The 14,382-nt window shown below is 25.3% G+C and overlaps 1 protein-coding gene across 3 annotated transcripts in view; it reads left to right on the top strand.

Moving 5' to 3' along the window:
* LOC100212983 (SUN domain-containing ossification factor) overlaps nt 1–14,382 on the top strand; it is a 65,210-nt gene that overhangs the window by 1,745 nt on the left and 49,083 nt on the right. For all 3 annotated transcript variants that reach the window (XR_010636771.1, XR_010636772.1, XM_065791248.1), the window contains exon 2: nt 11,157–11,250. Coding sequence is in view for 1 of the 3 variants with exons in the window: in XM_065791248.1 (XP_065647320.1) it covers nt 11,157–11,250 (94 nt within the window). In the remaining 2 variants the exon portion in view is untranslated. The remainder of the gene's footprint in view (nt 1–11,156; nt 11,251–14,382) is intronic.

Genomic DNA, 14,382 nt, shown 5'->3' with positions numbered 1-14,382 from the left:
AACACGGAAATGTTGGACGAAAGTCAAAAGTAATTAAAAGTGACGTATGTGTTGGCGTAAGAATCACTTTTTTCCTTCCGCTCTTCCTAAAGCCAACAAACTATAGAACTATATATATATATATATATATATATATATATATATATATATATATATATATATATATATATATATATATATATATATATATATATATATATATATATATATATATATATATATATATATATATATATATATATATATATATATATATATATATATATATATATATATATATAGAACCCTTAGATGTTGTCCGAAAGTTTTTTCCATATTTTGTTGACAAAAAGTAAAAACTAAAATGCAAGACCGGAATTTTTTTTTTTAATAATGATAGACTGCCTGCCCCAACCAAACCCTCAGTCGTTGTAGCAGCACTCCCTTGCGAGTCAGGCTATTTGTCAGTCGATGTAGCAGCACTCCCTTGCGAGTCAGGCTATAAGATAGTCGATGTAGCAACACTCCCTTGCGAGTCAGGCTATAAGATAGTCGATGTAGCAACACTCCGCGCATGATTTACAGTGAAAAAAATAAAATAAAAAACATTTTATTAAAAAAAATAAAAATAAAAACATTTTATTAAAAAAATTAAGCAATTTCCATTTAGCAACTTTTCATCATTTTTTAACTTGTAAATTATTCTATAAGCGGTAAGATAATAAAAATTTTTATAAATAACTGCATTAACTTTTGAATGACAATTATGTAAAAATGTTTGAATTACAATTTTGTTAGATGTAATTTTTTGTTTAAAGTTAGATTTTGAGGCGCTATTACCTAATGAAAAAAACTCAAATAAAATTAAAAACTATGAAAATAATATATTCTTTATTAAGCTAATTATTTTATCGAATAGAAAACAAAATTTCTTATAGTTAACGACAATTTTTTTTTTATGTGAAGTTATTAATTGGAATGTAACTATAAAAAAAAATACATATAATAAAAACTTTTATTTATCATCTTGAGAGCACAAGAATATTTATGAAACTTTTGATTGCATTAAAAAGATTTACTTTAAATTCTATATAGTAATAAATAATTTATAATTAATTTTTTTTTTTTAATTGTAATGATTGATTTTTTTGCTTGAAAAATGCTAATACTTAAGCTTGAAGCAAAGATCATTATAATGTAATTTAATTCTGATAAAAAAATAAATGATTTAATTCAAAACTAATTTAATAAAAATATATAATGTTATTCTGATAAAAAAATATATAATTTAATTTCAATTAATATATATATATATATATATATATATATATATATATATATATATATATATATATATATATATATATATATATATGTAATTTCAATAAATTTAAATTTAAATTTTTTTAATCAGAATTAATTAATATATATATATATATATATATATATATATATATATATATATATATATATATATATATATATATATATATATAATATATATATATATATATATATATATATATATATATATATATATATATATATATATATATATATATATATATATATATATATATATATATATATATATATATATATATATATATATATTAATTAATTCTGATTAAAAAAATTTAAATTTAAATTTATTGAAATTACAGTTAATGCTTGGGTTTAACTTAACTATCAAATTTATTAAAGATATTACTAAATATTGTTCAATATTTAAATTTTATTTGTTCTTAAAAAAAAATTAGCCCATTTTTATTGCAATTGCTTTTTCGGTTTTCTTTCCTTAACTTTTTTTTTCATTTTTTTTTTTACTGTATCAAGAATTTGCACAAAATGTAAGTTAAACTTATTTTTATAACGCAAGTAGAGCGCAGCAATTAGGGTTTCTCATTTCCTGTGTGCAGCTTATTTATCCCGGGATTTCCCAGCATAATTTTAGATATAAAAACAAGCGGTTTCTGACAAATTTATCATAGCACGCTAATCTACATTACTATTTAAAATAAAATATTGTTTCAAAAAACATAAGCAATCAATTGATTTGTCACTTAATCGTGAACAAATTTTTCCCATAAATAGACCCGCGGCAGAAAAAGCTCTTTCTGATTCAATTGATGTCTGCTTGATGGTCATTAATGTGGAATATATTCTTTCTAAACTTTCGCTTCGTTTTCCAGTTGCCTCAAAGAGTTTGATTTCTTTTGTAAGGTTTTTTAAATTGCTAATGTCTTCTAGAGCTGCTTTTTCTACTTGTTTGACATTACAAATAGTTGGATCCAATTTTTGTTCAAGTGTCAAAATACTTTTGCCTAACAAATTTGGAGTAACAGGTTTAGGTATTGACGGGTCAGAAACCATGCTTTCATTATCATGACTCACTTAAACTATTTCATTATTTGATGAACTAGTGCTAGCATGCTCTATGTACAACCTGGTATAAATTTTTTTTGGTGTTGCTTTTAATGCATGTTTGGATGGTAAGAGAAGTTTGGAGTTGATATTTGATTCCTGATTATAACTAATTGGGTTGTTTAAAAGTTTTAGTAGTCCAATTAAATTGGCATTTCTGTGTTCTTTAACTCTCTGCTGCACAGGTTGAAGCAGTTTATTAGCTATCAAATTTTTTTTCTCCGTCTAATTGTCCAAAATGAGTATCATTACACCTTCTGCGTCAAGTAGAGTAGCATCATTTCTACCAAGTGTTTCTATTCCTACTTTTATCGGTTGCAGAGAAATTGTTATTGCGTTCATAATCGCATATTCATCTTTAGAGATATTCAGAACTTCTTTTAAATTGATCATTGCTTTTAGTATACATGTTTTTACTTTAAGGAATCTTTCTAGCATTGCAACAAGACTATTCCACCTTGTTTTGACATCTAATATCAGCTTCAGTTCTTTATGAAACATAGATTTTACGTAGATTTGTAAAACGTCATTTTTAAGAGATGATTTGCAGAACATTCAAACCACTTTTCGAACCTTTTGAATTGTTAAGGCTATATTTACACTATTTTGTAAATCATCAATAAACGTAACACCTGTTGAACTGTATGACTCATCATTACAGACAAATACATCATCAAACTCATTGTAATCACTCAAACTTTCATTGGAATCTTGCAACTGCAATTCAATATATTTTGCTGAAGAGTCTGACTTTTTGTAAAGAACATTACATACTGCCAAATGAAGTCCGTGGGCATAACACAGCTGATGTTCAATACCACTTAGCCGTCCAAATTTTTTTATTACGGATGCTCCGTCAGTGACACTAGCTATGATGTGCTTTTTAATTGATAAATTGAAATCTGACAGTTTGTTTTCAACCAGATCAATAATTTTTTCTGCAGGAAGTGATCCAGCTATCAGAGTCTATTCCAGGTTCCAAAACTTTGTTTATAAGTGTAAACTTACATATAAATAATGTTGATTTTTTAAAGATGTATATTCCTCTAACGATAAAGAAAATTGCGACCCGCAAGATATTTCTTTTGTTATCTCTAAAACCACAGTTTGTTTAGCTAAATCATATTGTTTTTTTATCATACTCATAACATGGGATGGATTTTTTTGTAATAACATGCCTTTTTCAGACAATGATATTCTAATAAGTTCACTTTTTGTTATGGCATTTATTGAGAATCCACTGTTGCTATCTTTGACACAATTTTCTCGATAGTCTTCTGTTTAACAAACAATGTGATTTTCTTTTGCACAATTTTAATTTCCGAACCAGTATCTTCATGTAGACGCTTCATATTTAAATCCAAATTTTTATGTGCGTTTTTTAAATGACGAAGGAGCCTACTTGTCGAAAATCCTTTGCACGTTATCTTTGCATTGCACTTTTTGCTAATTGCAGATTTGCCAGATTTTTCTCTACAAAAATACTGCCACTCTTTCGATCCATTTACAATTGACATGGTATAACTAAATTGAATTGTAAAACAACTAAAGGTAAAGTTATAAATATTTCTTTTATCTTACATATGACTTTATATGTCTTTGTTTGCCGTTTTTTAAATACAAAAATTATTAAATATTTCAATAGAAAGTTTACAAAGTCTAACTTTTCAATAATTTAGAAGTTTAAAAATCAAACTTACTGTTTTCGTCGCAAGAAATCTTGGTTCAAACAGTTATCATATGTAAAAATTAAAAAAAAAAAATGTTCCGGAATATAACAGTGATATCCCGGGAATTCCCGCTGCCACTTTTATCCCCGGGATCCCGGGAAAACGGGCTCCCAGGATCCCGTTTGAGAAACCCTAGCAGCAATTAATTTTTAATAAATTATATATACCACGATATAATTTTAACAAATGGTATTGGGAAAATAATCTTTGCTTTTACAACAAAATCGCTAATAAAGTTAGGAATTTTTAATAAATAGAGTAAATAAATTAACGTAATTTTTTTATTTGTTACTCGCTAATTTTATTAAAATAAAAAAACTTTTTTAGCTGCAAATTTTTTAAAATGATTACTTAAGAAATAATTATTTAAAAAAATTAAACATATTTTAATTCATTTATACAAATGTCAAGAAAAACTATTTGTTTATATGGGAATTTTTTTAAATGTAATATTTAATTTAATTATTTAATGTAAAAAAAAATTAAAGAAAAGAAACATTTCCTGACTGTAATAATAAAAGACGAGTTAAACAATAATAAACTTGTTTTGTGGTAATTAATATTATTCCAGTAATTCAAAAAAAGTTAATTTCTTTAAAAAATAAAAAGATAAAGAGAATTTTATGATGTCAAGTTCAAATTAGGTTATTGTGTTAAGCATTTTTTATTTAAAACAAGACCTGATATATATATATATATATATATATATATATATATATATATATATATATATATATATATATATATATATATATATATATATATATATATATATATATATATATATATATATATATATATATATATATGTATATATATATCAATATATATATCAATATATAAATAAATAAATATATATATAAATATATATATAAATATATATATCTATATATATATAAATATATATATATATATATATATCTATATATATATACATATATATATATATATATATATATATATATATATACATATATATATATATATATATATATATATATATATATATATATATATATATATATATATATGTAAATTATGTTAGTGTATTTTACAAATAGAGTGCTCAATGTTCTTAAAGAACAGAGCAATAATTAATTAGTAAAAAACACTTATCTAACTTTTATCTTCGACTCGGAGTTTCACCATCGCTGGATCATCAGGAAGAGTTACTAAATCTCAAAAAAAATTCAATTTATAGAAAAAAATATTTTACAGGAAGTTATAAATTATTATAAAAAATTTTTAATTACTATATTTTTTTGTTAACGGGAAGTTACAGAAAGTAATTATGAAATAATTTTCTTTGGAATGGGGATAGTTTAATTTGGTCATTTGTTTTTATAATTTTTTAAGAGGTATTTATTTTCGTGCCTACATTTAGAAATTAATTCAGCTTTTTTATTTAATTATTTAATTATTTAATTATTTAATTATTTAATAAATAAATAAGGAAAATTCAAGAAAATTTATTAAATAAAAAATCAAGAAAATTTATTCAAGAAAATTTATTAAATAAAAAATCTGAATTAATTTCTAAACGTAGGCCCGAAAATAAATACCTCTTAAAAAATTATAAAAACAAATGACCAAATTAAACTATCCCCATTCCAAAGAAAATTATTTCATAATTACTTTCTGTAACTTCCCGTTAACAAAAAAATATAGTAATTAAAAATTTTTTATAATAATTTATAACTTCCTGTAAAATATTTTTTTCTATAAATTGAATTTTTTTTGAGATTTAGTAACTCTTCCTGATGATCCAGCGATGGTAAAACTCCGAGTCGAAGATAAAAGTTATATATATATATATATAACTTTTATCTTCGACTCGGTATATATATATATATATATATATATATAGAACCCTTATATGTTGTCCGAAAGTTTTTTCCATATTTTGTTGACAAAAAGTAAAAATTAAAATGCAAGACCGGAATTATTTATTATTAATAATGATAGACTGCCTGCCCCAACCAAACCCTCAGTCGATGTAGCAGCACTCCCTTGAGGGTCAGGCTATTTGTCAGTCGATGTAGCAGCACTCCCTTGCGAGTCAGGCTATTTGTCAGTCGATGTAGAAGCACTCCCTTGCGAGTCAGGCTATTTGTCAGTCGATGTAGCAGCACTCCCTTGCGAGTCAGGCTAAAAGATAGTCGATGTAGCAACACTCCGCGCATGATTTACAGTAAAAAAAATAAAAATAAAAACATTTTATTAAAAAAAATAAAAATAAAAACATTTTATTAAAAAAAATAAAAATTAAAACATTGTTTATATTGTTAAAAACATTCAGAATGTTTTAAAAACATTCAGAATGTTTTTAAAAACATTCTGGTCAATTAAATTTGCGTTTTTGTGGTTTTTTTATATAACAATTAATTTGTAATTAAATTAATGGTTTTGACTGTCGTCCAACACGAAAATGTTGGACGAAAGTCAAAAGTAATTAAAAGTGACGTATGTGTTGGCGTAAGAATCACTTTTTTCCTTCCGCTCTTCCCAAAGCCAACAAACTATAGATCTATATATATATATATATATATATATATATATATATATATATATATATATATATATATATATATATATATATAGATATATATATATATATATCATATATATATATATTATATATATATATATATATATATATATATATATATATATATATATATATAGATATATATATATATACATATATATATATATATTTATATATATATATATATATATATATATATATATATATATATATATATATATATATATATATATATATATATATATATATATATATATATATATATATATATATATATATATATATATATATATATATATATATATATATATATATTAGACCAGTTCAAAAAAAATATTTTTTAATAATTAAGTGGCTAGATGTTAAGTAATAAAATTATTATTTTTGAAATTTATATATTATTTTGATAGAAGCAAAATAATATATAAATTTCAAAAATAATAATTGTTTTATAAAAAATAAATTAAAAAATTTTTATTTTCATTAAAAACTTGTAAAAATGTACTTTTTTAATTTCTAGTTAAAAAACCATAGTTTTTGTGCAATTAAATCTAACATAATAATGGTAGTATGAAATTACCATTTTTTTTAAAGTTTTTATATAATTTCGCTACTTTTAAGACCCAACATGACATACTTTTGAAAAAACTTCTTTTTTCAAAATAATAGGGACCTGTTAAAATGTAAAGTTAATTGAGCTGTCCTTAAAACACATTATTTAAGTTAGCAATTTTGAACTAATTTTCTTGACCACAAACGACATCAAATTAAAGGGTAGCCCAAATAAAAATCAAAAATTATTTTTTTTATATACAATTTTGAAATGGTCTAATATATATATATATATATATATATATATATATATATATATATATATATATATATATATATATATATATATATACATATATATATATATATATATATATATATATATATATATATATATATATATATATATATATATATATATATATATATATATATAAATTTATCTAACTTAAGCTCAAAATTTATAGCACAAAATTTTCATAGGAAGTTAGAAATTAAGATTAATTACAGTACTTTTTAAAAAAATTATAAAAAGAGTTCTTTAAAATATGGATAATTTTAGTTTGGTTATTTGTTTTTATAATTTTTTTACAAATTATTATTTTTTTTTAACATCTTTACTTTCAACAAGACTGCAAGCAACCACTACTAGAGTTTAAAGTTACTGGAAGAGAAAATATGAAGTTTGTATAGCAAGATAATGATTGACAGACGACTGGAAAGATTGCAAATTATATGAATCAGGAAAGCAAGATAAAGGAAGCAAAATCCAAAGAACTGATGGTCCAGGAAAAAAATTAGATGAATAAGAGTTTTTGGAGCACTTAGGTCACAGAAAAAAGATGAGACTTAATCAAATGACAAGTAACACAATAATAAATTTTAGTAGATGGCACAAGAGATGCTAGCTCTTTAGACCAGTGCTCATATAGTAATTGTATAAAAGAGAAAGTGAAGCAACAATAGGATGATGTGATAATGGTTGGAGGTTGTACCTTGTCTAAAAGAATAGAATCCGGAGTAAGAAAGTGCCAAGCTTAATAAAGAGATGCAACCTTAGCAGATGCTAACTTTGCAACTGATTCAATATATGGTTTCCAAGATCAGAAGATAAAGGGTCGATTACTCATCGAGTATATTACCGATCATAAATATAGGAAGATCTAAGATATTGCGATAAGGATTGGCTAAAAAAAATTTTTTATCTAAAAGTTTTATCTGAATTAAAGTTTACCAGCCACTGTGAGCCCCATGTTGTAGCAGAAGTGAGATCCTTTTCAGTTTCCCCCTCCAAGCAATTAGAGAGTGTTGGCTTCTTATCATGACAAGAATAAATGGTAGTATCATCAGCAATCAATGCCACCTTAGATGTGAGAATATCTAAAAGATCGGTAATGTAAATTAAAAAGAGTATAGGGCCAAGGAAGAACCTTGAGTAACCCATGAAATTACAGAATATGAAGAAGAGTGCTCTCCATCAAGGACAACTTTTATACTACAATTGGAAAGGAAGGACTTAATAATCTTAAAGATGTTACCAGATACACCGTAAGAAGAAAGCTTATGGAGAAGACCAGCATGCCAAACTTTATCAAAAGTTTTAGAAATGTTGAGAGCAATAGCCTTAACCTCTCCACCTTTATCTAATGTATGATAAAACCTATCGGTTATTACTGTTAGCAAATCAGTTGTAGAATGAGAAGATCGAAATCCATATCGATAATTAGAAAGTAAGTTATTAGACTTAAGATGAGAGATTAAGTGTTTGTTAATTAAAGATTCAAAAACTTTACTTATGATAGGAAAAAGACTAATGGCATGGTAGTTAGATGAATCAGATTGCTCTCCGAAATTTTTGAAAGTAGGAATGAGAGAAACTCCTTTCCAGCAGGCTTGAAAACAAGACTCTGATAAGCACTTGTTAAATAGTTTTGTAAGTATAGACAACATCACTGGAGACTTTAGGTGAGGTGGCAAAGTGTGAACCGTACAAGAGAGGTGAAATAACAGATTTACCTTTATTGTTGATACTATTAAAGCTTCTCTAGAAGTCACAAGAGCCTAATTTTTGTGATGAAATACGAGATTTCATGACCTGAGAATACCGGGCTTTGACGTTAGACAAAACCTTTTTACAATGGTTTCTAGCAGTAATAAACCGATGTCTATTTTCTGGAGAATTATTTTGCTGATAGATATGGAAGTAACGGTTTCGATTGGCAATTGTAGCAACAAAATGGGAGGAAAACCATGGAGGAGAGTGAGGCTTGACCTGAAATCGTTGAGAGGGAATAAAAGATTCCACGCCAGCCTGAATCCACAAAGTTATGTAGGAAGCATATTTGTCAACAGGAAGACAAAAGGTTTTTACCCAAGGGCCATCACGAAGAAAATCACGTAAAGAGTCCCAGTCAGCTTTAAGGTAATTGTTAGAGGTAGGATGAGAAGGGGATTCTGATGATGAAGAAGAATGAGATATTAGTTTTAGAGAGATCAAACCGTAATCAGAAGCACCTAAGAGTGTAGAGAAACGGTGCACTGACTAGGATCAGAAACAAGACATAAGTCAAGTTGAGAAGGTAAGTGATTCGTGTTGTTTGGAAAGTGAGTTGGAAAGTTGACTTTTTGAGTTAGGGATTGAGAAAGACAAAAGTTGTGGGCTTTAATGCCTGCAGAGTCACTGACACTAGAGCCAAGCCATTCAGTGTGATGAGCATTAAAGTCACCAACAACAACAATATTGGCTGATAGATAAAGAGAGAGGGCTTGGTGAATTTGATCAGAATAACATTAAAAAGAGTGCAGTTTTGAGATGAATGAGTTTGATATAGAACAAAGAGAAAGGCGGTAGAGTGAAGTGGTGCTAAACAAAAGCATATAAAAGAAAAGTCTGTAGATTCAATCTTAGTTTCTTAGCAAATGGGTAAGTTTTCTTGAATGTAAATGCCCAGGCCAAGCATGTGACTATTGGAGTCTTAACGAATCAAGACAACCATTAACAATAAAATAACCATTTATAATAAGATCACAAGATGAGACAGCTCAAATGAGTATCACAAAGAGCAAGTAGGTCTGGTGATCTTTGCATGAGATAAGATTTGGATATTAGTGAATGATAGGTTTAGAGAACTTGGTGATGAAAATGTTTGTTTTTTTTAAATAGTTTTTGGTTCTTTATTTATTTTTAAGTTTGTTAAAGAACTTGACTCAAAGCATAGACAGTACTTAGTACACTGTTTAATAGCCCAAGCAATTACCTCCTTAATAATAATAAACCCTAAGCTGTATCAAAGGGCTCGAAATGCACACCATAAGTACGAACACCATCCATGCGCAACATGGTACTGTTAATACTTTGATATTTTTCAGCTGTTGATGGAATCAGCCTCTTTGAGAGCTAGCACAGAGTTTGAGAAACCTGGCCTGCCTCAGAACCATAAAACTGAGTTTTAGAGCTGTACCCTCATTAGGAGATAATAGGATGAGTGACCTCATCATAAAAAGACACAAGCAAAATGGATACATTAAGTCCAAGCCGGAAACAATGTATTAAAAATACATCTGTGCCAGCCTAATAGACGAAGAGTTTTTTTATGTCTGCATTTAGAAGTTAGAAATTAAAAAAAAACACAACTTAGCTCAGCATAAGTTTTGTTTTAATTTCTAATTTGAGCTGCAGGGGCTTTTGTTGACTGAGAATGTTTGGGTTTAAGCAGGTATTATTTAGAAAGTAAAGGACTTTTATTACTTTTATTAAAAAATCATGTTTTTTTTCTTCACTATTCTTTTTATTTTCCTCTTTTTCTGAAAAACAGTTTAGATTCAAGTCAGCATAAACTTTAAATATGCAAAATATGTTTGGTTTTATTATTTGTTTACTATTTTTTTAATGTTTTTATATAGCAATTTTTGTTTTGATTTAGTTTTTATATGGCATTATCTGTAAATGAAGGCAATGATGATCCAGGGCAAGTTTCTGAACATTCTGAATCTGACCAGGTTGAATTAAAAATGCAGGTACTTTTTTTCTTAAGTAAATTTAGTAAAAGCTATATCACAATATGTTGCTTAGCGATGTATTAAAATTATTATATACTAAATGTATTAAAGCTATTTTGTGCAAAATTTTTTTTATCAAATCTGTTTCTAAAGGATAGGAGTGTTTTAAATTGTTTACACCTTAATACCTGTTTAATAAGTAATATTATATATATATATATATATATATATATATATATATATATATATATATATATATATATATATATATATATATATATATATATATATATGTATATATATATATATATATATATATATATATATATATATGTATGTAGGTATATATGTATGTATATATATATGTATACATATATATGTATGTATATATATACAGGGCCACCGAGAGGTGGGGGGGGGCAAATGGGACAGTTTGCCTCAGGCAGTAGATATCTAAGGGTCCCCAAATGAAAATAAGGTACCTAAAAAAAAAAGTAATAAAAAAATAAGTCCTTCTATAATATAGGGAAATTTTGATAAGTAAGGGTTGTTGTCCCAGGCGGCGTGATGGCTCTCGGCATCCCGGTCGCGTTAGTATAAAATAGGAATTTTTTCAACATTAGTTTGTAAAATAAATTTTTTCAACATTAGTTTGTAATTGTTATTTTTTTAACATAATATCTGTCATATTTAAATATTATCTAATTGTTTTCTTGTTTGGCGGAGTTTAAGATAGCGTAGTTTACTGTTATAATTTACAGCTTAAGTTATAGTTTAAAGTTTATGTTGCAGTTATAGTAATGACCAAGTTATGATGAAATGAGGAAGTAAAGTATTTAATACTATTAGGATATTACTTTTAGTAATTGTTTTTACTTAATATGATCCTTAAAAAAGTAAAATTAAAAACGCAACATCACAATATTTAAACCACTTTAATTAGTTGTAGAAAACTATTTAATACGTTCATGCTGACGATAAAACACATGTTATTTTTAAAGAGTATTGAGTTGTTATTGTAAAAAGCTATAAAACAACAATAAAACAGACTGCAAAGTTTTGACAATATAAAGAGCTTGTGATAATATAAAACAACTTTTTGATGCTGTTCGTGTTGCTGTGTTATAAAGTTAAGTTTTTATAACATTAATAACATGAAACGTGTTTAGAATAAAACAAATTAAATTAATAGAAATGTTTTATTTAAAAAAAAACTCAAGCATGTGTAGACCAAACGAGTAAGGTCAAAGCAAAAAGACATTAGATACCACATTTTTTATAATTTATTGCTATTACTATTAAAAATCTAAGTATGATAAACGTACTATTAAAAATTTAAGTATAAATAATTTTTTTATTCAAATGGTTTTTAGGTTGATGTTTTTATTCAATTTCTTCGTTCAAATTGTTTTGTAATAAAAAGTGAGAAAAAAATTTGGTTTAATAAATTGATTTATTTTTTATTTATTTTTTTCGTTAAGTTTAAGTATATGCTCAAATTATTTCTTTTGAAAAAAATTTCTATGAATAGAAGTAAAATAATTTATTTTTTAAAATTTGAATTCTTAGTAAAAATTAATTTTTGGTTTAACGTTTGCAAAAATCACTAGTTTAATTTTTGCAATAGAATATTTTCTACTTTCAAAACAATTTTCAAGAAACAAAATAAAATTTACTATTCAAAATGTTTACAATTTAAATATAATTTTCTTCCTTGCACTATATTCTAAATCTGATATAGTTACTGTAGCTAGATATAGGTTTAACTTTCAGGAATGACCCTCGCTATGCCACTGAGTATTATGGATGCCGCTGCAATTAAATTTATAATTATTGAATGTTAAAATTTTTTTAATTTTGCCTTTTTTTTTTAATATCAATTTTTAAATGCAAAAATATTTGAATGAGAGAATTTCAGAAGACTTTTTTTAGAAGAATTATTTTGTTTAAATAGATTTCTTTTTAAGAAAATTCCTGAATACAACTTGGGTATTTATAGAAAATGTTTAATCTTGATATCGCTTTAAATAAAATTTATATATAAAAATATGGTATCGCATTTTTCATATTCTATTCAACATTTCTTGTTAAAATAATTTTTAGTCAGAAGCTTTATATTATGTGTTAACAACATATAATATATAAAATAAAAACATTTGCACGGCTAACTTTTTTTTGTCTTATATTAAGTAAATTAATATAGTTGAAAAGTTAATATTTAATTAACTGTAACTTACTGTAGTAACTTAACTGGTTGTTTTGATTTAGTTTATAAGTACACTTACTGTGATGTACTTTATCCATTCAGTAAATCAAAGTAAATATAAGGTTCAGGGTTGTTAAAGCAAAAGACGTCTAAGCAAAAAAGTTACTGGTTAAACTTTTGGTTCCTTTTTAAACTTTTCGCTTTAATGACCTTTTGAAATATTATTGGCTTCCACGCAGAGATTTAGAGTAATTTAAATTCAAAAGTGCTTTACGTTGAAGGAAAATCATATCAAGCAGATCAGATCTGAGCAGAAAGATCATGCTTCTATTGAAAAGATAAATTTAGTGTGACGTACTTTATAAGCACTAATAAAAAAACTTAGACAAAAACATTACTTTTAAAGGGATCCCCAAGTGCTGAGACAAGTTGTGTTCATATTGAAGAAAATGTGAAAAAAAACGTTTGGACTAAATTTTTTTGATTAAAACTAAATAATGAATGCACACCATTAATTTTAAAATTCACATTTTAGTCGAAGCTCGCAGTCTCCATTTTTTTTTGGTTTTCTGAGTCTGTATAATGTTAACCGTAATCTGCAGACTTGATAATTTATTTTATGCATGTTTAATTCATAACAGTTTTGATATATGACATCATCGTATAAATTTTTTCTTTTAAGATATATTATTTTTTTGCCGCAATCACCAAATCATGTTAATCGTATAACTTTTTACTAAATCCAAAAAAAGTGTGTGATACTATTAAAAATAAAGTAATTTTGATATTTGAGTAGCGCAACTTGTTTTTAACAATTGTAAGTATAAATCTTAATCAAGGTATTTATATAAAAATATGTAAAAATATTTTTTATCGAATTTATTTTTAATGTTCATTGCAAAACTTGCATTTGACAATCCTGTTTTTTAACTTGAATGAATGAA

This window comes from Hydra vulgaris, chromosome 02 (genome assembly GCF_038396675.1).
Source record: "Hydra vulgaris chromosome 02, alternate assembly HydraT2T_AEP".
Taxonomy (NCBI): Eukaryota; Metazoa; Cnidaria; class Hydrozoa; order Anthoathecata; family Hydridae; genus Hydra; species Hydra vulgaris.
The sequence above is the reverse complement of the archived record's forward strand: the minus strand, read 5'-3'. Positions and strand labels throughout refer to the sequence as shown.